At 38.3% G+C, this 25,297-nt stretch overlaps 2 protein-coding genes across 3 annotated transcripts in view; one reads left to right on the forward strand and one right to left on the reverse strand.

The window, feature by feature from the left end:
• Positions 1 to 17,387, forward strand: part of Nufip2 (nuclear FMR1 interacting protein 2) — a 34,538-nt gene extending 17,151 nt beyond the window's left edge. The window contains exons 3-4 of the mRNA XM_028866823.2: positions 4,406 to 4,438; positions 9,216 to 17,387. Coding sequence (XP_028722656.1) covers positions 4,406 to 4,438; positions 9,216 to 9,268 — 86 coding nt within the window. The 3' untranslated portion in view covers positions 9,269 to 17,387. The remainder of the gene's footprint in view (positions 1 to 4,405; positions 4,439 to 9,215) is intronic.
• A 1,150-nt stretch (positions 17,388 to 18,537) lies between these two features.
• The window catches only part of Cryba1 (crystallin beta A1), a 7,320-nt gene continuing 560 nt past the window's right edge, over positions 18,538 to 25,297 (reverse strand). Inside the window, exons 2-6 of one of the 2 annotated variants that reach the window (XM_028866825.2) lie at positions 23,970 to 24,034; positions 23,075 to 23,193; positions 21,408 to 21,549; positions 19,222 to 19,364; positions 18,538 to 18,830 (exon numbers count right to left, since the gene is read on the reverse strand). In XM_028866825.2, coding sequence (XP_028722658.2) covers positions 18,683 to 18,830; positions 19,222 to 19,364; positions 21,408 to 21,549; positions 23,075 to 23,193; positions 23,970 to 24,034 — 617 coding nt within the window. In that variant the 3' untranslated portion in view covers positions 18,538 to 18,682. Of the gene's footprint in view, positions 18,831 to 19,221; positions 19,365 to 21,407; positions 21,550 to 23,074; positions 23,194 to 23,969; positions 24,035 to 25,297 lie in introns of those variants that run through there. The other variant, XM_028866826.2, reaches the window with a different exon arrangement.

The raw sequence follows: 25,297 nt of genomic DNA on the forward strand, positions 1-25,297 counted from the left end.
CTAGGCAGAAAACCAGGTTGTTGTTGGTGGTGGTACATGCTTAGGAGGCAGAGGTAGGTGGAGCTCATGAGTTTGAGGCTAGCCTAGTCTTCTGAGTAAAACAAAAAAGAATAGCACAGGCAGAGAAATACAAAGAGGTATTTTGTATTTGTAATCATGTAGATGACCAAACTATTCAAAAATTGTAGATTGGTCAGGGTACATAAGGGAACTAATATTAACTCTTTTCTACAGAATTTGGAAATTGAGTATAAGGAGAGAAGGTTGTGGTTGGTTTGTAAAATTGATTGATTCAGAAGGATTGTTTTACATTCAAAGTGAGTCTGAACTTTGTTAGTTCCAGACCAGCCTGGGCTTTAGAGGTAAACCCTGTGTACAGTAAACAAACACTCCAGGAGGTAAAAGCAAGATCTTTTGAGTTCAAGACCAGCTTGGATATAACAACTTACAGGTCAGTTAGGGCTACATAACTAAACTCTGCCTTATTGTGTCATTTATTTATGTATGTATTTTGGGTTTTATTTACTTACTGTTTTGTTTTGTTTTTTCGAGACAGGGTTTCTCTGCGTAGCTTTGCGCCTTTCCTGGAGCTCACTTGGTAGCCCAGGCTGGCCTCCCGAGTGCTGGGATTAGAGGCGTGCGCCACCACTGCCTGGCTATGTATTTTGGGTTTTAGAGACAGGGTTTCTCTGTGTAGTTTTTGGTGCCTGTCCTGGATCTCACACTGTAGACCAGGCTGGCCTCAAACTCACAGAGATCCACCTGGCTCTGCCTCCTGAGTGCTGAGATTAAAAGCTTGTACCACTGCCGCTTGGCTATTTTAATTTTAAAAAACAAACGACAGACTTTTTACTATGAAAGCTCAGCCAATAGCTTAAGCTTGTTACTAACTAGGTCTTAGAACTTTAATTAACCCATTTTTCTCAATCTACTTTTTGTCTTGTTACTTTATTACTTTTACTCTGTACTGCCCATGCTGCTTCCTCTTTCATCTGGCTGGCAACTCCTTTCCCAGTGTTCTCTGCCCTGAAAATTCATGCCTAGCTATTGGCTGTTTAGCTCTTTATTAAACCAATCACAATGACATCTTCACACAGTGTAAAGGAATATTCCACATTTAATCTCTTTTTAAATAACATTTTTTGTTCTTAATGTTTTTGTTTGTTTGCTTTTGAGGCAGGATGTCACTAGTCATGGCCCTGGCTATCTTGGAACTTGCTGCATAGACCAGGTTGGCCTTGAACTTACAGAGCTCCTCCTGCCCCTGCCTCATGAGTTCTGGGATTATTTCAAAATGGACACAGAAAACAAACATTCACCTTAAACAGAAGTTCAACAAAGCAGTATTACAGACTGTCTAAAATGAACTGTAATGTATATAATACAGTACTGTAAAGATTTGGTAGCCATCTGCTGGGAGTAAGAATTATATAGGGGTTATATATGGGTTGAGCTCAGTGATAGGAAACCAAGGCTTTTTTCCCTCAGTCTCTAGCACCGAAAGGAGCAGGGTATATACTCACTGAGTAATGGTAGGAATAGGATCCTCCACCTCTGACCTCATTGCTCAAGAGTCAGCTTTATACAATTTATATGTTCCCAATAAATCCAAATATAAAATGTTCTCCTTTGCATATGCTAATTTCTATTTAAAATTCCATGAATGCCTCTGACGTCATATTCATGGGAATCTTACATTAGCCTCCAAATTTGACAGATTTTTAAAATACGTACTTTAGCTTTATCCTTTAATTGGATTTCCTATATTTGGAAAAGTTTTGTACTTTTCTCTGTAGTAGAGAAGTGTGAGAAAAGATACAGTAAATAATTAACAGTGTAAGAACCCCAATGACTTGTCTGTTTAGAATCTTTATTGGCTGCTTGATTTCTCATATGCTTTACTGGCACAGTGATAATAAATTTACGGTAGTATTGGTTTGAATGGTCACTTGGAAAAAATTCACAGAAATTAGAGTTTCCTTTTGTGAGACAGGGTCTTACTACGTAGCAGTGGCTGAAGTATATTCATAGAAAAAAATGAAAATAACTTGCACTCGTTTCTATTGTGTATGTTTAGGTGATCTAGATAATTATGTTTATTTTGTTTGATTGTAGTTTCAAATTGGTATATAAAAATCTCTTAAAACAAAAACATAGGTGTACTGGGGCAGTGGTGGCACATGCCTATAATCCCAGCCATTGGGAGGCAGAGATAGGTGGAGTTCTGAGTTCAAGGCCAGCCTGGTCTACAGAGTGAGTTTCAGGACAGCCAGGGCTACATAGAGAAACTCTGTCTCGAAAAAAATAAAAAAAAAAAAAAAGGAAAGAAAGAAAAGTAGTTGTGCTTAATTCATATTTTTTCCCTTAGTTCAACCAAGATAAGCTTATCATTGGTTATACTAAAATAAGTCATGTGAGATTCAGAGACCAAAGATAACAGCTCTAAAAGAAACCATTTCTTTTCTGATACTAGAAATAATTTTGGAGTGATGAGTATGATCTCCATCAGATAACAGTTCCTTTACTGATCTCTTCTCTTTGATCAGATTATTATAGTTCTATTCCCTTGTTAGTCCTCCAAGGAGAAGGAAATTTTTGTCATCTTTGGTATCAATAAAACTGACTTGGGTCATCTTTTTTTTTTTTTTTTTTTTTTTTTTTTTTTTTTTTTTTTTTTTTTTTTTTGGTAGTGATGAGGTATTGAAGACAGGTCTTGCTGTGTACTTAGGCTGGCCTCATATTGTTACCCTTTGCCTAAACCATGCCTGGATATGTAGTTTTTGCTTCTCCAGATAGATATCTGCCCAGGGGCTTGAAAGCCATAAACGTACAGCTAAATTCAAACACATATAATGTAACATTTAATATCTTGCTAATAGCTGGTCCTGGTGATCCACACCTTTTATTCCATAACCCTGGAGGTTCAAGGCCTGTGTGGTCTGCATAGTGAATTCCAGGACATCCAGGGATACACAGAGGCCTTGTCCCCCTGCTTCCCTACCAAAAATTAGAATGACTTTGATTGTGTCTTTGATCTTGTGGGGAGAGTGTAGTATATAATTCTCAGCTTCTGTTTATTTATTTGCAGTAAACTTGAAACTTTAGATCTTTATACTTAGTTTCTTCTAGTTTTGGGGGATTATTTTTGTACCCTAATGAGTCCTATTTAAACAGGTTATACTTTTTTTTTTTTTTTAAGATGTATTTATTTATTATGTATACAGTGTTCTGTTTGCATGTATCCCTGCAGGCCAGAAGCGGGAGCCAGATCTCATTACAGATGGTTGTGAGCCATCATGTGGTTGCTGGGAATTGAACTCAGGACCTCTGGAAGAACAGTCAGTGTTCTTAACCTCTGAGCCATCTCTCCAGCCCTAAACAGGCTATACTTAATACATAATGAAACTAGTTAGAAGATCAAGTTCTAGAGTGCAAAATCATCTTTTTTTTTTTTGTCTTTGTATGTGCATGAGAAAAGTACTCTTTTGTTTTTGTGATGGTTCATTCCTTTTTCTGAATAGTTTGGCTATATCTCTATTTTCAGGGACTAATTCTCAGGACGAATACTATAATTTTGTATTATAAGCTATATGTGGTCTTACTCATTTAGATGTTCACTGTAAAGCACCGCAAAGGTGGTTCTCACTGCCTTCTCTGTCACAGTGGTTTAGACATACATGCCCTTGTAAGATGTCAAACAAAGTAAGCACAAAGCAAGTTTTACAGAAATTGGAACAAATGATGATTGTGTTAACAAATGGGATGTGAATTGGCATTTTGGCATATGGACTTGGGTGTGGTTTAAGGGTCAGAACTACTTTTCTAGATGTTTAAAAATGTTCTGTTGAGGAGACTTGAGCATTCTGCTGAGGAGTAGGCTGCCCAGTAAGTACTTGGGTAATAACAATGAAGTGAGAAATAATATTTAATATATGCAGTTTTTTGTATATATTTGCTATTTATAAACACTGAATATTGTTAGTTTTACATAGGAATTGGCTTTTAGTGTGTGCGTATCTGTCTGTATACACATGTGCTTACTACATACGTGTCTCACCAATGTGTGGAGGTCAAATAACAAACATCCTTCTACCATGTAGGTCTCAGGGATTGAACTTGAGTTATTAGGCTGGGCAGGAAGTCATCCTGCCAGCCCAACAATTGATTTTTCATAGTCAGTATGTACATAATCTAGATGATGTTTAAAAATTATTTGAAATTTCTGTACCTTGTGCTGCATAGAGCTGTACTATTGTCAGTCAGCCCTATCTTTATTCCAGCAGTAATCAGTAGATTTTTCAGATGTAAGTAACAAAAGCATAGCATTATAAGGAATAGAAGTAGAGCTTTACACTGCATTCATTGAAACTTGATGTGTAAAATAATTTTTTCCTCTTTCTTATAGAAATGGAATCTATATGGAATTTGCAGAAGCAAGGTAAGAATGGTTAACTATTTTGAAATGTTTGTACTAATTAAAACATGACTTTGTTTTAGTGAGAATAATTGGAATCATGGCTTACCAAATGAACAGGCTTTGTATTTTGTATAGCCTTAACTAATTGTAGTCAAAAGGCAGTAGTTACCATAACAAGATTGCTAAGACATTGTAGCTCACTTGTGATACCAGCTCTTTAAAGGCTGAGGCTTTTAAGTTTAAGGCTATTCTGGGCTACAGTGTAAGACACTGTTGCAGGAAAAATGGAAAAACTCTTATTTATTGAAATGGTTTTTATACTCTGGTGTGATTACAAGAGGCTAAGAGTTTTTTGAGACAGGATTTCTCTATGTAGCCCTGGCTCAACTTTATAGACCATGCTGGCCTTGATCTGCCTGCCTCTGCCTTCTGAGTGCTGGGATTAAAGGTGTGTACCACCAAATCCGACAGAGGCTGCTTTTTACTCAGTGGTAGAGCTTATGATCGATATATATATGGTCTTGGGTATGACCCCATTACAGCCCTTCCTGGTGCCTTCCTGTCCCTTCCAAGTATAAATGTTTCTAACTGAGGAAACCAATATACATGTTTTTATCTTTAGCTGGTCTATCTGTCTTTGTATGGTAGACAAAGGGATGATAATGATAGCTTAAGAATTGAAATTCATAATTTAATGAAAATTTTCAATGTTAACGAAATACCATACTGTGTGTTCGGAAATATAAACAATAGCAAATTCACTTTTATCCTTCACCCATAATCAAGATTTGACAAGGAGGACAGGGCCTGAGTGTACAGTCTACGCGTTGTCTTCTTTGGAAATTTATAGTTTGATTGGAAAAGTGCTCACTGATGTTAGATTTGGATATTTAGAATCCTGTAAAAGGGGCTGAAGAGCTGGCTCAGCGATGAAGAGCACTGATGACTCCAACCATCTGTAGTGAGATCTGATGCCCTCTTCTGGCATGAAGTCAATAGGACACTAAATAAATCTAAAAAAAAAAAAATGTAATAGAATTATGTCTCACTTACTTCACTAGTTAATGTAAATGAAATTCAGGTAACTCTGAAATCCCTAACTACCTGATGAATGTCCTTATTTTCTCTTTGACTCTACGTTAGGAAGTTTCAGCTCACAGACAGATAGGGAGTTTGGTTTCTAACATTGTTTTTTCTATCTCCCTTGTTTTCTTTTTGAGATTATATTATAATTACATCATTTTCCCCATTCCTCCCTCCAAACCTTCCCTTACACCTCCTTGATTGCATTCAAATTCATGGTCTCAGCTGGGTGGCGGTGACGCATGCCTTTAATTCTAGCACTCGGGAGGCAGAACCAGGCAGATCTCTGAGTTTGAGGCCACCGTGGTCTTCAGAGCAAGATCCAAGACAGGCACTAAAACCATACAGAGAAACTGTCTCAGGAAAAAAAAAATCATGGTCTCTTTTCATTATTTGTTGTGCATGCATGTGAATACACACACACACACACACACACTCCTAAACACATAAATAACAACCGGCTCAGTTTGTATGATGTTACTAGTATGATTTTTTTTTTAAAGATTTATTTATTATGTATACAGCATGTGTGACTGCAGTCCAGGAGAGGGCACCAGATCTCATTACAGGTGGTTGTAAGCCACCATGTGGTTGCTGGGAATTGATCTCAGGACCTTTGGAAGAACAGTCAGTACTCTTTAACCTCTGAGCCATCTCTCCAGCCCCCTCGTATGATGTTTTAAGGGCCGACTCTTTGATATTGGATAATCAATTGGTGTGCTCTTTCCTAGGGAAGACTGTTTCTCAGCACTCACGTGGTTTTTTGTTTGGGATTTTTGTTTTTTCCGCAACGGTTTCTAATCTGTGTAGTTTTGGTGCCTGTCCTGGATCTCGCTCTGTAGACCAGACTGGCCTGGAACTCATAGAGATCTGCCTGACTCTACCTCCTAAGTGCTGGAACTAAAGGCGTGTGCCACCACCGCCCAGCCTTAAGTGTTTTTTAGTTGTTTGTAGTTCTTTGTGTAGGATTTAGGCTCCTGGACTTTCCTTGTTTGCTTTAGCATGTCTGTTGTTGTCCTTGTTCAGCTCATGTTTAGGCACTTATGCTGGTGAGACTTTATGGGTGTAGCTTCTGACATTGCCAGGAGACAGTCTCTCAACAAACTCCTGATCCTCTAGCTTGTAATAATCTTTCCTCTCCATCTTCTGCAGTGTTCCCTGATCTTAGGTACAGAGTTGTTTTGTAGATGCATCCATTTTGACTGGGCTCCACAACTCTGCATTTTGATTGGTTTTAGTTTCTTTAATGGTCTCCATCTATTGCAAAGAGAAGTTTTCTTGATGTGATGTTAGGCGAGGCTTATACTTCACCTGTCAGTATAAAAACAAATATTATTTACTGTGTAGTTAGGGTTATGGTGGATTAGTAAAGTAGTGGTTGTAGGTTCTCATCCCAGATCCATGATTTTACTAGCCATAGTAATTGGCTAGGTTTCTAGTACCAGGAATGATTTCCCTCTTAATTGAGTGGATCTTAAATCTCATTAGAGACTTGTTGGTTACTGGTAAGGTATGCATGCCAGTACTGCTTCCTTAGGGTTATGTGGTTGTTGTGGTTTGTAGGCATCATAGCTGCTCTTGCTTGTTTCTTAAAATGGCCAAGGATCAAGTCTTATTGTTTAACACAGCCATTGCCTAATGATAATTGGCAAACACTTAAGAATTGCTTTCCTTATACATTTCAAATCAAACAAAAATGGAAAAAATAGACTAGAAAATGGTCTTCTCAATTAGAACCACCTAATTGTATTATAAAATGGCTGTTGGCTATGGGCATGAACATTGTCTTCAGGCCAGGTTGCCTTTGGAGTTCCAGAAAGGATATTTTTTATATTATCTCCTTGTTAATAGGGTAACCCCTTTTTTTGGGGGGGGGTAGTTCCCAAGACAGGGTTTCTCTGTGTAGCCCTGGCTGTCTTCAAACTCAAGTGTGTGCCACCCCTATCCAGTTTAAGCTAGGTTAATTCTTTGCGGGGGAGCTCAAGAAAGAGTCTGCCTCAGCAGCCTTGGCTGTCCTAGAACTCTATAGACAAGGCTGGCTGCTTCTGCCTCCTGAGTGTTGGGAATTAAAGGCATGTGCCACCACTGCCCAGCTGATAGGTTAATTTTTTTAACCTGAGAAAAACTTAATATTATTGTCAGGCCTCTACCGTTATATTAAATAATTAAAGATTTGCATGCCCTACTTGGGGGAGAGGAGAGATTGGAGAACCCAGGACCTTGAGCATGCTAGGAAAGTACTATGCTACTGAGCTATATCCCTAAATCCTAGTTTTCCTGGTTACTAAAGCATACTAACTTCCATGCACTTGGATGCTGAAGCAAAAGGATAATGAATTCTTGGCCAACCTGGGTTGAAGAAAGAGTCCCAGCAGTTCTTAGAAATAGTATAGAACAAAAAATATTGTCTCCTTTGAGTATAGGTAGTATCTATAATCCCAACAGTCAGGCCAATCTAATCTCTTGAGATCAAAGCCAGCCAGGCTATAATAATAAAATAGTTAGATGGTTTAGCAGGTAAAGGTGTCTGCTGCCAAGCCTGGCATTGTGAGTTTAACCCCAGAACTCATATAAATAAAGGTGGACAGGAAAGAGAACTAACTCCAGAAAGTTGTCCTCTGCCCTTTATATGTGCCACGGCATACCCATGAACATATATAAACATAGAAGTGTGTAAATATAAAACAAATCTTAATGATATCTGGGGGGGGGCAAAAATAATTAAAAGAATTTAGAGTGACATTTAAAAAATTACCTTATAGTCTTTATCCAGGGATGTTTTGACAGTTTCATGTTTGCTGGGAATGAAGAGGGGGAAAATAATATGGTGGGAAATAAGGAGTAAATAAGTTATTAGAACTAAACTGGTTATTGTGTTATTGTGGATTAATATTAAATATTTGCTAGGTTTTACTTGAGCCATTTCTTGGTGCACATCCTACTCTGGTTAAAAAATTTAGACTTCAGCCGGGCGGTGGCGGCGCACGCCTTTAATCCCAGCACTCGGGAGGCAGAGGCAGGCGGATCGCTGTGAGTTCGAGGCCAGCCTGGGCTACCAAGTGAGCTCCAGGAAAGGCGCAAAACTACGCAGAGAAACCCTGTCTCGAAAAACAACAACAAAAAAAATTTAGACTTCAGACTGGGGCATGATGGCATATGCAGTAGCTGGGATGAAGAGGTAGAAGGATCCAGGAGTTCAAGATCAGCTATATAGCAATTTCAGAGACCAGCCTGATCACGTGAGACCTTGTCTTAAAAGCAAGCAAAAAATATTTCCTTTTCCAAAAAGAACAAAATAAGCCCAAGAAGTTCTAGTATTATTTGACTTAAACTTCTTACTCCTTGCTTTCACATTTGCTGCTTTTATAATCAGGTGAATCATAATCAGGTGAATCATAAGGAAAACTCCTTATTAAATGAACTTCACTACTGTTAGTCTTTAGGAGATGAAGTCCTTACTGGTTGGTAGAAGACAATGTTGTTGGGAATTTGTTGGGAGTATTGAACAGCTACATTTTGAATTGAGAAATTAGATCACACTTGGAAAGAAATTGCCTTTAAATTTTATTTTAATCAGACATGTAGCAGTTTAAATGGTGATTGCTTGGGATTTGTCTCTGGGTTAATTCTAGGGTTTTATTTTGATTTTTAAGTAATTGACTTTTTTTTTCTTTTTTCTTTTTTTTTCTTTTTTTTGTTTCCATTTTGCCTCTAGATCCCAAAAGGATAATCACTTACAATGAAGCCATGGATAGTCCAGATCAATGAAGGACCAGACTGCCTGTTTGTAACCTTTCTGCAGCATTAGAGCCACCGTTCATGGGGGACACAAGGCTTTTATGCTCCTAGATCTTCAACGCAGCAGAGGAACCATAAGTAGAATCACAGGATAATATATACAAATATATATATATACATATATATATATATAGTTATTTAAAAAAAGGCAACTGAAAGTAATTAGACTTCTTAAGGAATCAAATTTATTTCAAGAGACTACACATGGTTATTTAATCTCCGGTACTGAATAGTCTTTTTCTTTTATTTTGTTAGTTTTTGTTTTTAAGTGTGAATGCAAGTGATTAATGAATACAGACTTAACAAGCGTGGTTCTAAAGTTCCTGCTGTCATCGACTTGGGCAACAAATGACCCACTGGAAAGGCAAATCCACTTACTAGATATCTGTATCTTGTTCTGTGACTAAAGTGATACACTAATCACGGGGAACCCAGAATGATGCAACACATTTCCCCTACTCCGCCCTTGATCTTTTAGTTTTATTTTGAGCCCTGCGAGAATGCTGGATAAATGCCTTGAAGTTTGCAGGGATGTTTTTTTTTTTGTTGTTTGTTTTTTGTTTTTGTTTTTGTTTTTTTAATCCGATGATTTGCATGTCTTGCCAGGAGTTGTGCAGCCTCTGTGGGGTGTTGGGGAAATAGTTCCTTTCCTTTTATTTTTTGTGGGGTGGGGGCAAGGGGAGGGCATTGAAGTTCCTGGAATAGTTGGTGGGTACATAGTTAACTTACTTTGGTTACATGTTTGACTTTTAACAGCTGACGAATCCAAGAATGTCATTTAAAGAAAAGTTGCAGAACAAGTAATTGGCTAATAAATTATCCATTATAATTGTGTAACTGGGAGCAAAAATATATTCTGCTTTTCGCTGTAGGTGCTCAGACTTGCTCTCCGTCACTAACACTAAATGTGTACTCTTGTTTTTCATCAAACATCTAAGAGAAACTTATGTATCTTTCTGTAAATTCTTTTAATTTCAGTTTCTCAGCAAAATCTAAAAAGGAAAAGTTCATGAAAAAAATGTTTGTTTTTAGCCAGTGAGGAGGTAATAAACACTGCTTGTAGAAGGTGTGTTTTCATGCAAATTCTACTTCTGAGCTTACTAGCTTCTAATTATATGGTAATATATTTTATTATTAGAGCAAGATGGATTTTTTTAAGGAAAATAATGTGAAATTCTGAAAATTTTGTTTTGGGCAGAAAAGAGCATTAGCCCTGTCTTATCATCGCATTACCATCCTGTTGCGCTGCAGCTTGTGTATAGCATGCTAAAATGTGTGTGTGTGTGTGTGTGTGTGTGTGTGTGTGTGTGTGTGTGTGTGTGTGTGTAAACTAAGGGTCCAATTTAAGACTGGGTGATGTTAGTGGCATAATAACAAGTTCTCTGGCCTGATGCATCACATCACACACATACACATACAGAGAAATTAGTGTATCCATGTATGTCAAATACAAGTTAAAATAGCAGGGCATTTATGGAGTTGCAGTCTTCTAACAAAGGCAGACTGGGTCCCCTGGACACGTTTGGGGAGAAAGTACTTTTTACTCTATTTGTTTTGTAAGAAATGTCCAGTTTTGAGTGATTGTAGTATGGATGGATTTTCTGGTTTTGTTAATTATTTCAGGTTTTTAAACAAATAGTTCACGAAAGAAGCTATTTGATTTACCGCAGAGGAAAATACTTTTTAGTCTGGATTTCTGCCCTGCTTAGATTTTTAAAAAAGTATAAGCATGGATTGCCAATTCCACTTGATGTAAACAAAACTTTTTATACATAATATATATAATAACTTATTGTATCAGTCCAGGTTCAGAAACTTGTGGTAGGCCAGTTTCAGATAGTTTCATTTCACCTGTAAACTGTATCACTTTTACTGATATTGTAATTTTCAAATGTATAATATGTTTACAGATGTGCCCTGCATTTAGTGCTTTGTTCCTAGTTTGATTTTTTGTTGAGTCTCCTGCCTGCTTGCCAAAAGCTAGGATGCTTCAGGCCCGTGTACAAGTCAAAGGGAGGCATCCTTGAGCTTTAAAGCATTGAACAAACTGGAAAATGCAACACGCCACATACTGAACTGAAAAAAGTCTTGTGTTTTGTGTTTCTTTCTTTTTTTTTTTTTAATAAAAAATTTCAAAAGTTAAAAAAAAATTGATTAAAGAAAAAAGAGGCTCCAGTTTGTTTTATAGGTTTTAAAGTTCTGCTGTGTGTTTAATTGCCTTGTGTAACCACTTGTCGCCTTAGGGCCAAATTCTTACCCCAGTCTTTTTTTAAATGTCCATTTTGCTTGCCTGGAATTTTAAAGTTCTTGGGTTGCACAAATCATAAAAAAACTTCCTTGGTTTGTGGCATACAAGGTTTTGAACATAATCAAAATGGAAAGAAAAATCCAGTTTCCTGAATTGGGCTTTTAAACATAGAAGTAATGCTTAGTACCTTTAAAAGCCTTCTCTTTCTTTCATAATTCCCTTTCCATGTCCTTCAGACCTGTTCAGAGAAGAGAATGTATCTCTTCTCTGTTTGTCCAAAGGTTGAGAGTCTCACTTTTAAATGAAACAATACAACATTTCACTTTGATTGCTCCACTGAAATTTTCTTGGTTCATATGGTTAAGAGGTATATATGTCTCTCGACTTTCTGGGATCCCTAGTGGTCCATCAGATTAACTGTCAGTATTTTTTGGACATTGGGTTAATGGACTTAATTGCCTCAGTACAAGCAGGACTTTGGGACAGATCTCCTTTGTGCTGTTGGATACTTGTCTCAATATTTCTCCTTAGGTCCTCACACAATTCCTTACAGAGCACTTATTAAAAAAAAAGTCTTACGAATTCATCTGTTTTCTGATTATTTTTGCGTAAGCTTCTAAAGAAACATCAGCTATGATTAATTTAGCACATTTAAATAACAGTATGTTGTTGGCATAAAGAATTTTTCTTCAACTCAGAGTATTAGTACTGTAGCATAAACCAAATACAGTCTAGAGGGGATTTTTAACATCCCTCCATTTAAAAGACTGAAAAAGATGTGTGTGTATGGATGTATGTATGTTGGGGTGCTTGTGTGTGAGGGAAAGATGAAGATACTAAGAATTAGTAAATGAATGTGTAAGACATTATATTAGTATTCAGAGAATGAAACTTGTATTTATTTTGTGCCATTTGTTTTCATTACACGGAATAAAGTCGGGTGGTTTAAATCCTTAAAGGGTAGTACTAGAAAAAATGGCACTAAGGATGAAATCATGACCTATTTTTTTAATAGCTAAGAAACTAATTATGGGTAATGATTTCTTTTTCAGTTTGTCTTGATTGTAGGTTTTGCGTCACATACCACTCACTTTTGTGTAAAATGTCTTGAATAATCTCCCTTCCCCACAAAAGACAGGGTGTATTTATCTTTTCTCTATTCACCCCCACTTCAACAACCTGAAGTTAATTGAATAGTGTTTCCTCTAACCTTAGTAATGAACCTTCACATCAATAAAGTGTGTTTATGGTGTCTATAGTAGCCTGCCCTTTTCTACTTTCTAGGAGGGGATAGCCAATATCTAGAGACTTGTTAGTGACAACTTTTTGCTGTCCTCCATCTACTTTCCTAGTTACCACTCAGAATCTGCACAAATCTCATCAATGAAAAAAAGTGTTTTGTGGTTTTTTTTGTTGTTGTTTTTTTTTAATGACAGTTTTTAAAAGAAAATAAACCCCAGTTGATGTAGTAGTTTATTCACACAATAGGACACAGCAGCAGCAGTTTCACACTTGGTGGATAGACTTGTTGCCAGCTCTTACCAAAAGTTTTGTTTTGTTTGTTTTGTAAACTTTTAAGGTCAGAGAAAGGGTATGTAATGTGAACTACCAGATGGCCTCAGGCAAGGAAATTTAAGACTTGGCTCAATTTAAAAGTCTGTCAAATGGGGTATGTGAGTGTCTCTCAAGTCACTTTGTGCTCAAATAGCTAAGGGTTTGATGCCACTTCCACTTGACCATATCTTCAAAGGACACAATTCCTCTTATGTTAACCAACTGAAGAACTAGTACAATGTAGTGAGTGGGTCAAATACATGAAATGAACAGTAGCCTGTTGATGTATGCCTGCCAGGGTAGACTTTGATAGGACTGTCTACCCATTAGAAAGGGTGGGATACGCTTATCTTCCCTGTCCCCCAGTAGTTTGAAAAGGAAGCACAGGACCAGAGTAGAAGCATGAGTAACTGCTTAAAGATGGCCAGAAGAACATAGGCTAACAGTTCTAAAAGTGAGTATTTAGAAACACTTAGATATGTTAGAAGCAAGGCTGGTCTGTGTTGGTGTAAAGAATGATAAATCTATCAACTCTACTCAAGTGCTGATTTACTGAGTTTTAAAGAAGAAAGGTCTTGAATTATAGGATGCCAGCAGTAATTTGAGAGTTTTAAGTTCTATTGTAAAATGCTCAACAAAGCATCAGTAGTTTGTTACTTTTGTATTACAAGGACTATCAAAATAGCAGTTAGGAACTGGAAACAAACAGACACCTGAGCTGTAGTGGGATTGCTGGTTCAGACATTTCCTATTCAGAAAATACTGTTCTGTCCAGAGTTCTGAAGCCATTTTACATCATTGTGGTGTCTGTTTTTTAACAGCCTTATAAAAGCTACAAATGTTTACCCGCTAGTTCACTTTTGCTTTCATTGTATATCAGTTGTTATCACAGACCAAACCAACTTAGATCAACATTACAATAGCTTTCCATATATGCCCCTTTTTCCTCAGGTGCTAAACACAGCCTCCAAAATGAATACTGCTTTAGTGACATCTGTTTTATTCTTAAAATGCACATTTCTTTTGCTAATTGTAAAGATTTGGTGTTAACAAAGTGGTTTTAATATGTAAATATGAACGAATACCTTAAGTTGGTTCTATTTGTCTATTAAGTCTTTGCATTTATCTTTTGTAGATAATTTTTCACAATCTTGAATACATTTCATTAGGTATTGCATCTTTAGAATGAAAACAACTGTTTTGTCTTAGATAACGCCTGCTGCTGCTGCTGCTGCTGCTATGGGAAACTGAAAATCAAGAATGTGATGCACTTTTTAACATTACTATATACCATAGGTTGCTTTAATACCTTTTCTCTGTAGCACAGCCACTAACAAAAGTGAACAGAGTTTATAATTCTCTTTAGGAGTGAGTCAGTAGTCTGTAGTTAGTGTTGACCTATGAAGGGGACAGTAACTTAGGAATAAACTTTTGGTTAATATTATACTTTTTGGCCTTAAAGTGTCTTCTACTACTGAAAATAGTTTAAATCTTAGCTTTGTTTCTATTACTCTGTTTAAAAAAAAAAATTGGGATGAATTAAAGGAAGTAATTTTTTTTTAATCAGTAAGCTGGCTTTTTTAAAAATTTGTATTAGAGAAGTAATGCTGCCCTGACCCAGTCATGTTTAGTTTAACAAAGCTCCCAACTATTCTGCTTCTCTCATATATTTACTTAACAAAGGTAAACAAAGTATAAGAATGCTACTTGACAAAGGAAAAATCTTCTCAAGCACATACTCAAAACATGAAGGAGAAAAAACCCAAAATGTGTAGGAGAGGAACACCAAATGAGGTGGAGGAATATGAGAAAGATGTGTGGTCCAAAGCTATCTGGTTATATTTTGATGTTGCCAATATTACAGAGCCAAAATTTTAATTTGCTTACTTAATATATTTGTTGGCCAGAGATCTATTTTTATATCAGTGTGCCTTGCATGTATATTAACTTTTGGAAAGGCCATGTAGTAATGCCTGAGATGCTGATGGTTCTTACCACCTCACTGATTTTTATGCAGTTGAAATGCTCATTCTATTGCCCAATTGGTGCTCTCTGTTTAAAGTCATAGATCTTGTCAAACTGGAACTCTTTTATAAACTGGGAAAGGGAGTTGCTTTTTCACTAGTCTGTCTCTCTCCTTCTCTCTCTCTCTCCTTCTCTCTCTCTCTCTCTCTCCCCCTCCCTCTCCCCCCTCCCCTTCTCCCTCCCCCTCCCTCCCTCCCTCTTTCTCTCCCTCTACCTCCCTCTCTCTCTCCCAGTTTGTTAGTGGCTTGTCTGTAGTGGGAAATAGTAAAAAAGATTCTTCACTACCTACCCCACCCCCAACACCACCTTCAAGTAATGTGATGACACCATTTCTTTGTGTGCTTTGAAGAAAGTTTCAGCTTGCTGTCTCCTTTAGTGTTATGAAAGGTGTTATTAAAAGCATTGTTTGCAAAATACAGGAAGATGATGGGAGTCCACATTAATTGGGGATTCTTTGTGAGCTTTGATCCAAATTATTGGCTCTTTCCAACAAATTTTTTTTTATTGTTAAAGCACCTTGCTTAGAAATTTTTAAATATTCATGTCTGCAACAATTGTCTCTAATAAACTGTGCAATTCTTGTCATTAAAAAAACAAAACAAAAACAGATCTGAACTCCCTAATGTGACTTGTTAGTTTCTGTATTTCCTGCCAGTGTAAATGTGAAAAGCTTTGCTTGCATTACGTTTTAGAAATGCATTTTGCACACTCAGTTTTGCCGAAGCTCCGTGAAAAGGTTAGATCTAAGTAGATGAATAAAGCTATGCACATGTTTTGAAAATTTAATTTGTGTGTCATTACCAAAAGTCATTATTTTGCTGTTCTTAGCTTTACCATCTTTGGGAACATGGTTCAAAGTTATAATTCTGGGCTAGCTCATCAGTGGAAGTAAAAGGGAGGAAAACTGGCACCCATTGAATAAAGTTCCGTTGAAATGAGAGCTTGACTTGTTATCTGTTAAAGAGCTTTTCTTGAAATAGGGCATTTGTATCAGCTTTATAAACTATGGATCTAATGCTCTTCTCAGTGAGGGTTTGAATATGAAAAGAAAGGGAAAGTCAGTCATTCAAGTTGAAATGAAGGAAAGACCTTTGCTCTGTCACAGACCAAAGCTCTATGACAATGTTATATGTCTTAAAGCTGGTTTAAAGATAGGGTAGCCCCCCCCCTTTTAAATCTTTATTGCTTTAACATGAACTTGATTAGCTGGATGGTTTGATAACAAAATCATTCAGTTGTTTAAAAGTCAAAACACATGTTTTTTTTTTTTTAGAAAACAAACAAAAAACCCAAGCTGATAACAAGTTCAGGAGTTGGGCACATTGGGTTCATTCACTGCAGTTGCATGTACTAAGTAACTTCACTTAACATGAAGTGTGCACTTAATAAGGTTGTATAGATGTGCTGGCCAGATCTTGTCATTCATCTTTTAACAGAGAACTTCTGTAAATTTTCTTAGGACATTTGTAGGAGAGTTGGGTAGAAGATATTAACAATGGCATTTTCCCCAGGCTTCTAGATATGAGATATTTCATTTTATAGCTTTGTCTATGTCTAAAAGGACTTACTTCTCTTTCATTTTGGTGTGTGTTGTTGACTTTAAAAAGAAAGCAAAAATTCTCCTGTATACAAACATAGGTAGTAGCAAACAGCGTGGACGGCTTTGAGTACTCCTGAGCATCTACCAGTAGTTCATTTATGTCCAGTCTTAGAACACCCTGGTAACCAGAAGGCTGAAGCAGGAGGATTGTGAGTTCAAAGCTAGACTGGCCTGCATAGCAACAACACAGCAGACTTATTGGAGAAGTAATCTCTGTATTGTGTGCACAGACATTTACTTAGGAGCTGGGTTGCCTTTTAATTTTGGGAAAGAATAATTAGTGAATTACAGTTATGTTAGATGTTGGCCCTTTTCCCTCTGGGAATTTTTTCAGTATTTGTTTTGCCCAGTCTAAAAAATAATAAAAGTAGGTATTTTCTAGATAGAAGAACAGTGACCAGAAATTTACCGTTTTGCTAAGTAACTAACTGCTTACGTATTTACTAAAGCTGTTGCCGGTGTTATGGAATTCCAAGGAAGTATCAGTTCCATGATGATCTTCCTTTATCAATGTCTTACTTAATGTTCAGTGTTTTAAAAATACAAAATTACACTCTACAACCATACTCAGATTTACTTATTTTATCAGAAGAACTTGAGAGATTTGTAGATCAAATAAGACAATAAGTGTACATTGTTGAATAAAAAACATTTCAAGTTTTTGAGGTGTTTGTGTTTTTTTGTGTGTGTGCTTTAATTTTTTTTTTAATTCTTTACTGAAAACTTAGAATTGTGACAGTGACTACTTTCCAAAAGTTAATTGTGCAAAGGACTTCAGTCTTAAAGATACTATGATTATATGTCTTTTCTTTTCCTTGAGACACAGTCTTGCTATGTAGCTCTGGTTGTCCTGGAACTCACTATGTAGACCAGTCTGGCCTCAAACAAACAGATCCTGTCTCTGCCTCCCAAGAACATGGCCTTGCCTGTCTAGTTTTTCTTGAATAATCTTTGAAATGTCTTCTTGCCTTCTAGAGAGTGTTTATTAGATTTTTATAACTTTAAAGGAAGATTTTTTTTTTTTTAATCAGGATGGGGTGAGGTATGTGTAGGTGCCTGTGGAGACCAGAGACATCAGATGTCTGGAGCTGTATTTAAGTTGTTTGAACTGCCTCGTGGGTGCTGGGAACCAAGAGTTTCTGTAAGAACAGTACAGCACTCTTAACCAATGAGCCAATTCTCAAGTTCTAATAACTTAAAAAGAAAATTTTCTTTAAAGGTTTATTATGTACACAGTGTTCTACCTGCATATATGCCTGTAGGCCAGAAGAGGGCACCAGATCTCATAGGTGGTTGTGAGCCACCATGTGGTTGCTGGGAATTGAGCTCAGGATCTCTGGAAGAGCAACCAATGCTCTTAACCATTGAGCCATCTCTCTAGCCCCCCAAAAGAAATTTCTTTACCATATATATTTTTTTGTGAGTTAAAAAATGCTAAAGATAAGATTATTAGAATGGTGGGGATAGTGAGAAAGGATGCATAATCAGTCATATAGTAATAGTATTTGGATTATTCTTTGATATGGAAAATATTGTCCTTGGCTTGGCAAATAACTGACAAGGACATACAAGGGCCTTTTGGGGTTGTGTGTTTTCCAAGGTGATTCTTCTGTGTGGCTCTCGCTGTTCTGGAACTAGCTCTATAGACCAGGCTGGCCTCAGTTGAACTCAAAAGATCCTCTTGCCTCTTCCTTCAGAGTGCTGGGACTAAAGGTTTGCACCACCACCACCTGACCTGGGGATTTGGGGTTTTATCAAGACTGTCTTTGAAATGTCAGCCACAAAAGGAATTTGTGTGTGGTAGTTGATTCAGTCTCCAAAGCTTTTTTTTTTTTTTAAATGACATTTATTGTGGATTTTAGCAGCTAACATTTGGAAGCAGTGTCTGGGCAGAACATAAAATTCTAGAGTGCTTAGTAAGGTTTCATGCTTGAGGAAATTTGGAACTTTTGATCCACTACTGTTGGATACGGCGAATTGATTGGATCTGAGAAGTCTGGGCATGAGACCCCCACTCTCTCCAGTGTTTGTAGTCTCCTCCATGATGGTCACATTCCAAGATATATTGATAACCACGATATCCAGGGTACTGGTAGCAAACCCAGCTAGGAAATTCAAAGTACATTGCATTATTAAATCTAATTAAGAACCTGACATGTACCCCCAAATCTGAATCTTTTGCCCCTCAACACAGTGGTATCAGGATACTTAGGAAACAAGTCATTCTTAACATGTTAGGCACTGTTACTGTGCATAGTATGGCTACAGAAGATTAGCCTTAATCATGAAAAAGTGTCAGTAGTCTATAAAAACTTTTACAGAGATACTTAGAAGGAAATTGAACAAATGGTAGCTGGAGCAAAGAATTCTAGATCGGTATTAATATGCCAGTGTATGGAATCTAGTAAACCATGACCCTGGGTGTCTTAATAGTCACATGTCTTAGAAATATAGGAATTGCTTTGAAATGTCCTCCAGCTCTGTTTTTGTACTTACGCCCCACATTGTATCTTCATGGAACCAACTTCATTGTTGAACCAACCCATGGCTTGTAAGGAAGGGTAGTCATCACAGATCTCCCACTGGCGTCCAATAAAGTTCTCTTTCTCAAAGATGGTAATCTTAGACTCTTTATGATTCTATAATCCAGAAGTTAAACCTTAGTAGTGTAGTTATTCTATTGCTATTTTTTCCCTAAAATTAAAAAATTATTTCTTGCCTACAGAAATGCATGATCATTGACAAGATTCAGGCTAAACAGGAATGTGTAAGAAAAATCCTAGCCGGGCGGTAGTGGCACACACCTTTAATCCCAGCACTTGGGAGGCAGAGCCAGGCAGATCTCTGAGTTCGAGGCCAGCCTGGTCTTACAGAGATTCAGGACAGGCGCGCGCGCACGCACACACACACACACACACACACACACACACACACACACACACACATCCTGCTGGGTGATCATGGTGCACGCCTTTATTCCCAGCACTCTGGAGGCAGAGTCAGGTGGATTTCTGAAGCCAGCTTTGTCACAGAGCTAGTTCCAGGACAGCCAAGGAAGGGTATACAAAGAAACCCTGTCTCAAAACAAGAAAAATCTATAATTCTATTTAACCCAAATCAAAGATTATCTTTGAACTTAATAACCAATATAAGACAGTGTAAGGCAAAGATACGTTAAAAAATATAGCAATACATGGCCACTTGGTCATTTGGTACTGCTGTAATCTAATCAAGGGCCTCATCCATGCTGTGCAATTGTTCTACCAACTGCCCCACCACGATCTCACAGATTCAAACACTAACTATGTTCAGTACATGTCTGCATGCATTTATGTTTCTAGTACATGATTTAGGTTTATGGAAAGCTTCTAGCCCACACAAATGTCATTCCCAATATCAAAGCCATTTTAAACTCTTAGAAATCTTCAGTGTTGGTCTGTTTCTGCTTAAACTTTAAAGAACTTTTTTATTCAAAGATTCCTGTGTACCATAGACTGGCCTCAGATTCAAGTCTTCAAGTTTCTTGGGTTGCTAGGGTTAACAAGTATACCACCATGCCCAGGTCTCTCAAAGACTAAATGCACCCTGATTGAGGCATCCATTTTCAACTGGGGTCACCATGTTGGAGGGGGGAACGTGGAGATGGGGGACTGAAGCAGGCAGTATCTGCACACCCTATTCCTAAACTAAAGTGTGGTTTCTTTATGGACAGCTGCTCTGATCTGCCTTTGACATTTTTCAGATGCATATTTCTGCCACTCTTTCTGCCTGCCATAATCTGCTTCATCATAACCCCTAAATCAGTCACTGGAAACAGACTAAAAGCATGAGCTAAAAGAAACTTTGTCCATTTTAAATCATGTCAGGTACTTCCATCAACAATGAGAAAACGGCAACACAAAAGTTCTTTCAAAATTAGAAAAAAAATGACCATTTGGCTAGTTCAGTTATATCCTAAATGAGAGTTTAATGGAAAGCTGGATATTGTTAAGGAACTGAAAGAAAATGATGAGTTGCTGCTTATATTTAAGGAAGGAAATTACTCTTTTTAAATGTGGCCAAGTCATGCAAGAAATATTTAATTATAGTGAAGTAGTTCATATGTTCTCAGAAACAGATTAGGAATAAATGCTTCTTTCCCGTTTACACATAATATATCTCACAAGGATGTTAATTGTTACATCATTATAAAAATAGACAAAGTTTTATCTTCAGATTCAATTTAGAATGCAGCCTAATGCATTGTTAAGTAATGCTTGGTATTAAAACCTTAGTTATTGATGCAGATAAGCAATACTAGAAGACCTGCCTACTTTAGTTTGTACTTGTTGAAGATGTACTTAAGCCTCACACTGTTTCTTCGGTGAAATCTTAACACATTGCAATTTAACTGGCCATAAATTGACTTTGTATTACATGGCAAGTGCTTTCTCATTGGCTGTCCCATAGCACTTCAGGTCTTGAGTATGTGCTTCCTGCCTCTGTGCTGTGGTTCCTTTTTAGCATAAGGGGGAAATCGAATCATAGATTTGAAGGAAGGGAACAGTGTTGTTATTCTTTACTTTCATCCTCCCTGTTACATTCAACATAGTTGACAGAAGCAACACAATGTCAGTCTGACTTCATCCTTCTTTACCCCACTCACATGCAAAAAGAAAAAAAAAAAGAAATTTCAAACTCACAGCCGAACAGATGGGGCGGAAGGACATGAGACGCTCAATATGGTAGGCATTGCTCCCACTCCAGGCATCCCATCGTGGGTATTCACCTCTCTCCAGGATAAACTGTTGTCCACAAAAGCTGGTATGCTCGTAACCAATCCAGCTGCCAAAGATAGGTAATGGTATATGGCCTTGGAGAGAAGGCCTCTCTTGTTTTAGATGAGTTTATAGTGGAATAAAATATCAAGTCAATCACAAAGCCCTAGGTAATGAACGGTCATGACTTTGTATCAAACCAGTTTGTAAATAAATTTTGAAGATTCTCTTGTCCTAGCAGTATATATTAACAAAGTTTCCATTCTAGTGTCCTGGAAATATAGATGGATGATGATGATCCAGTGACCATTTCTTTGGCTCTAGATTTTTTTTTTTTTTTTTTTTTTTTTGAGCTGAGAATTGAACCCAGGGCCTTGGGCTTGCTAGGCAAGCGCTGAGCTAAATCCCCAACCCTGGCTCTAGATCTTGTATGCCTCTTCCTAAGAGAGCAAAAGTATGATGGGATGGGTATCTATATTTGTTTCTTTGATACTTTGAGGGTTCTTCCTCTTGCTATCTGTACTTATACCTTCTTAATGGAGCATTCTAGTTAAGTTGTTAACTGAATCTTTTTTTTTTTTTTTAAAGATTTAGTTTATTATGTATACAGTGTTCTGTTTGCATGTATGCCTGCAGACCAGAAGAGGGCGCCAGATCTCATTACAGATGGTTGTGAGCCACCATGAATTGAACTCAGGACCGCTGGAAGAGCAGCCCGATGCTCTTAACTGCTGAGCCATCTTTCCAGCCCTGTTAACTGAATCTTACTTATTGAAGTTATCTTAAAAGTGTTGACTGTTTTTAAAGGGCTAAGGATCTCTGTTTCGGCACAGAGCAGCTTGTGAAAGCGTGGTCACATACAAAACCACTTCTTCATAAACCAACAAGAGTGCTAACATGGGTTCACACTTAGGCCAGCTTGCCAAGAATCAGAATACAAAAGCCAGAAAATCTCTCCCACCAAGATTGACTATGTCTCTGGATCCTTGAGATTTCGTTCCTTTTAATAAGGAAATTAGCTAACAGTGTCTGCTCTGGGACATCTGTTTATATGCCATAAAAAGTCTGTCACTCAGGAATTTCCCTTCAAGCCAGGTGGTGATGGTGCGTGCCTTTAATCCCAGCACTCTGGAGGCAAGGCAGGTGGATCTCTTGAGTTTGAGGCCAGACTGGTCTAGAGAGCGAGTTCCAGGACAGCCAAGGATACACAAAGAAACCCTGTCTCAAAAAAAAAAAGAAAAGAAAAGAAAAGAAAAAAGTAATTCCCCTATCCCTATTTTCTATGGGCAAGAAAAACAGTCTTCTGTGCCTGTTCTGAAGAAATCAAAAGGAGTGACCTATGGACTTCAAAAGCACAGATTCAATCACTGTCACTGTCCTGCCCTGTTGCAAGTCTACTACCAAGTTATGAACATCACCCCTAGCTTTCAGTTACTTAATTACGCATGTAGCAATTTCCTCTAGGAAATAAGACACCTCTCCCTAAGAAGTGATTAGCGTCTGGGGAACATCTTCCTCTATCCTTACTCCTGTGGTCCTGTGTCTAATGAGACCTGAAAAGGGCCTGAAGCTCTTTTGGTATCCATACTCACGCGCCACACTCCACCTTGAGGGAACGGACATTATCAAAACTACGCTCAGAGACATTTGGGCAGGAGCTGGTGAACTCCATCCTCTTGCCCTGGAAATTCTCCTGATCATAGATGGTTATCTGAAGTGGATTGAAATGGGACAAGAAAGAGAACCAGGTACAGCGGTAAGAATAGGGGTGCAAGTTTGTATTTATCCTGTAATTTTCATTACTAGCCATAACCCAGGATACCTGATGAGGTCTCTTCCAGTATAGACAAGGCAAAAAGGGGTTCAAATTAGTACCGCTTCGCAGTTTCATGTTCAGGCTAAGTTTATGATAAGAATGGTCTTTCGGGGACAATGGAGAGCTCAATTGACAACTCTGATTCCACCAAGTGTCCTGCACCTATATGACCCAGAGGCCAGGATTCTACGACTCCTAGAAGTGCCCTGTGGATTATTTCTTTGCTTCTAAAATATAAAGGGGTTGTGATAAATCTTTTGTCTTTTGCACTAGAACTTGGCTCCTTACCTGGCAAGCTCCCAAAACTGTGAACTTGCCTCAGAGCTGTCCAATGAGGAAAGGATTAAGTGTTAGGGAAACAGTGAAAAGCCTGGGGTCTGCCACTTCAGCTCATGCCTAAATCCACCCTCAGTCTGAGTAGGGAGCCTGGATCTCATAGCTTGTTTGGGATCTATTGGTACTATCTCCCACCCATCATGGACATCCAGGGTCACCCATCATGGAAGCCTTCCAGCAGTGTCTGGATGTTGGATGGGCTTTCTTCCTACAGAACAGTATTTTGTTGGACGGGAACTGTCAAAGAATAAGTACAGCCTTGTAGCTACTATGTAGCAGCACCTCAGTCATGCCTGTTGGATCTTTCCATTTTCCATGTGATTGGATCAACTTACCTTCCATGGCCCCAAGGACCCTGGCATAGGATTGGTCTGAGCCATCTTGGTGGTTGGAAGAGTTTCTGGAAGACATACACATCAGTGATAAGGCTTTCAGGATGGGCGTAGTGAGGTAAGAAGGCACAGGAGAAAGGAAAAGAGGACTGAGGTCCCAGATTTTGTTTGAGATCCTGGCTCTGGTGCCCAAACCTTAGATAAGAATGAGGACAGTGATGCAGATGGAGGACTGCAAAGGCATTTGGACCTCTTGATAAATCTGCCCTCTGTCCTCTTGCTCACCTTCAGTGAACAACACTGCCTGTGTCTTACACACCCTGATATCAACTCCCTGACAACTGTCTAGACTCCACATATCTAATCATTCAGGCAGATGGGTCAGAATTCCCCCACCTTACTTGCTCCAATTAAAAGGCAGCCTGTACTGGGATCCTTTATGGTCTTTCTAACACCCAAATTGACCCATTAATTCTGCATGTCCACGCCACCATTCCTCTCTGTCTCCTAGACTTAGCTGTTTTGACCTTGCTGTCTCCTCCAGCCTGCAGATTTTGAGTTCTCCCTCACTTCCCAGACCTGCTCACAGCACTCATCTGTGTCATTATTAACTATGTACTGGGTGAGTATCTCAATAGCAGGGGTGGCACCTCCTGGATGACTGATACAGCACCACGCCAAAGCTGTGGTTAGATGGGAAAGAGGGTCATTTGAAAAAGACTTACTGCTGGATGGTGGTGGCAGCACATGCCTTTAATCCCAGCACTCGGGAGGCAGAGGCAGGTGGATCTCTGTGAGTTCGAGGCCAGCCTGGTCTACAGAGCGAGATCCAGGAAAGGCGCAAAGCTACACAGAGAAACCCTGTCTCAAAAAAAAAAAAAAAAAAAAAAAAAAAAAAAAAAAGAAAGAAAGAAAAGAAAAAGACTTACTGAAGCCAGGCTTGGTGGTGCGGACTTTCAATGCCTGCTACTTGAAACGGTAGATAGGAGGATTGCAAGTTCAAGATCTACTTGGACAATTTAATGAGACTGTCTCAAAATAAAAAGTAAGGACTATGAGTTCCCAGCTAGCTAGGGCTACATAGTGAGACCAGTTCTCAAAGTAGGTGGGGAGGAGGTGGAGGGTAGTCTTGGGGGCTGGGGATATAGCTCAGTACTAGAGTGTTTGCCCAGCATGTGTGAACCATTAGACTTAATGCCTAGTAGTGTGTGTGTGTGTGTGTGTGTGTGTGTGTGTGTGTGTGTGTGTGTGTATGTGTGTATGTGTGTGTAATGAAGAATGGGTAATTATAAAAATACAATGATAGTTCACTCTATGTCAGATCCTGCTTT

The sequence above is a fragment of the Peromyscus leucopus genome, chromosome 8b, assembly GCF_004664715.2.
Source record: "Peromyscus leucopus breed LL Stock chromosome 8b, UCI_PerLeu_2.1, whole genome shotgun sequence".
Lineage (NCBI taxonomy): Eukaryota > Metazoa > Chordata > Mammalia > Rodentia > Cricetidae > Peromyscus > Peromyscus leucopus.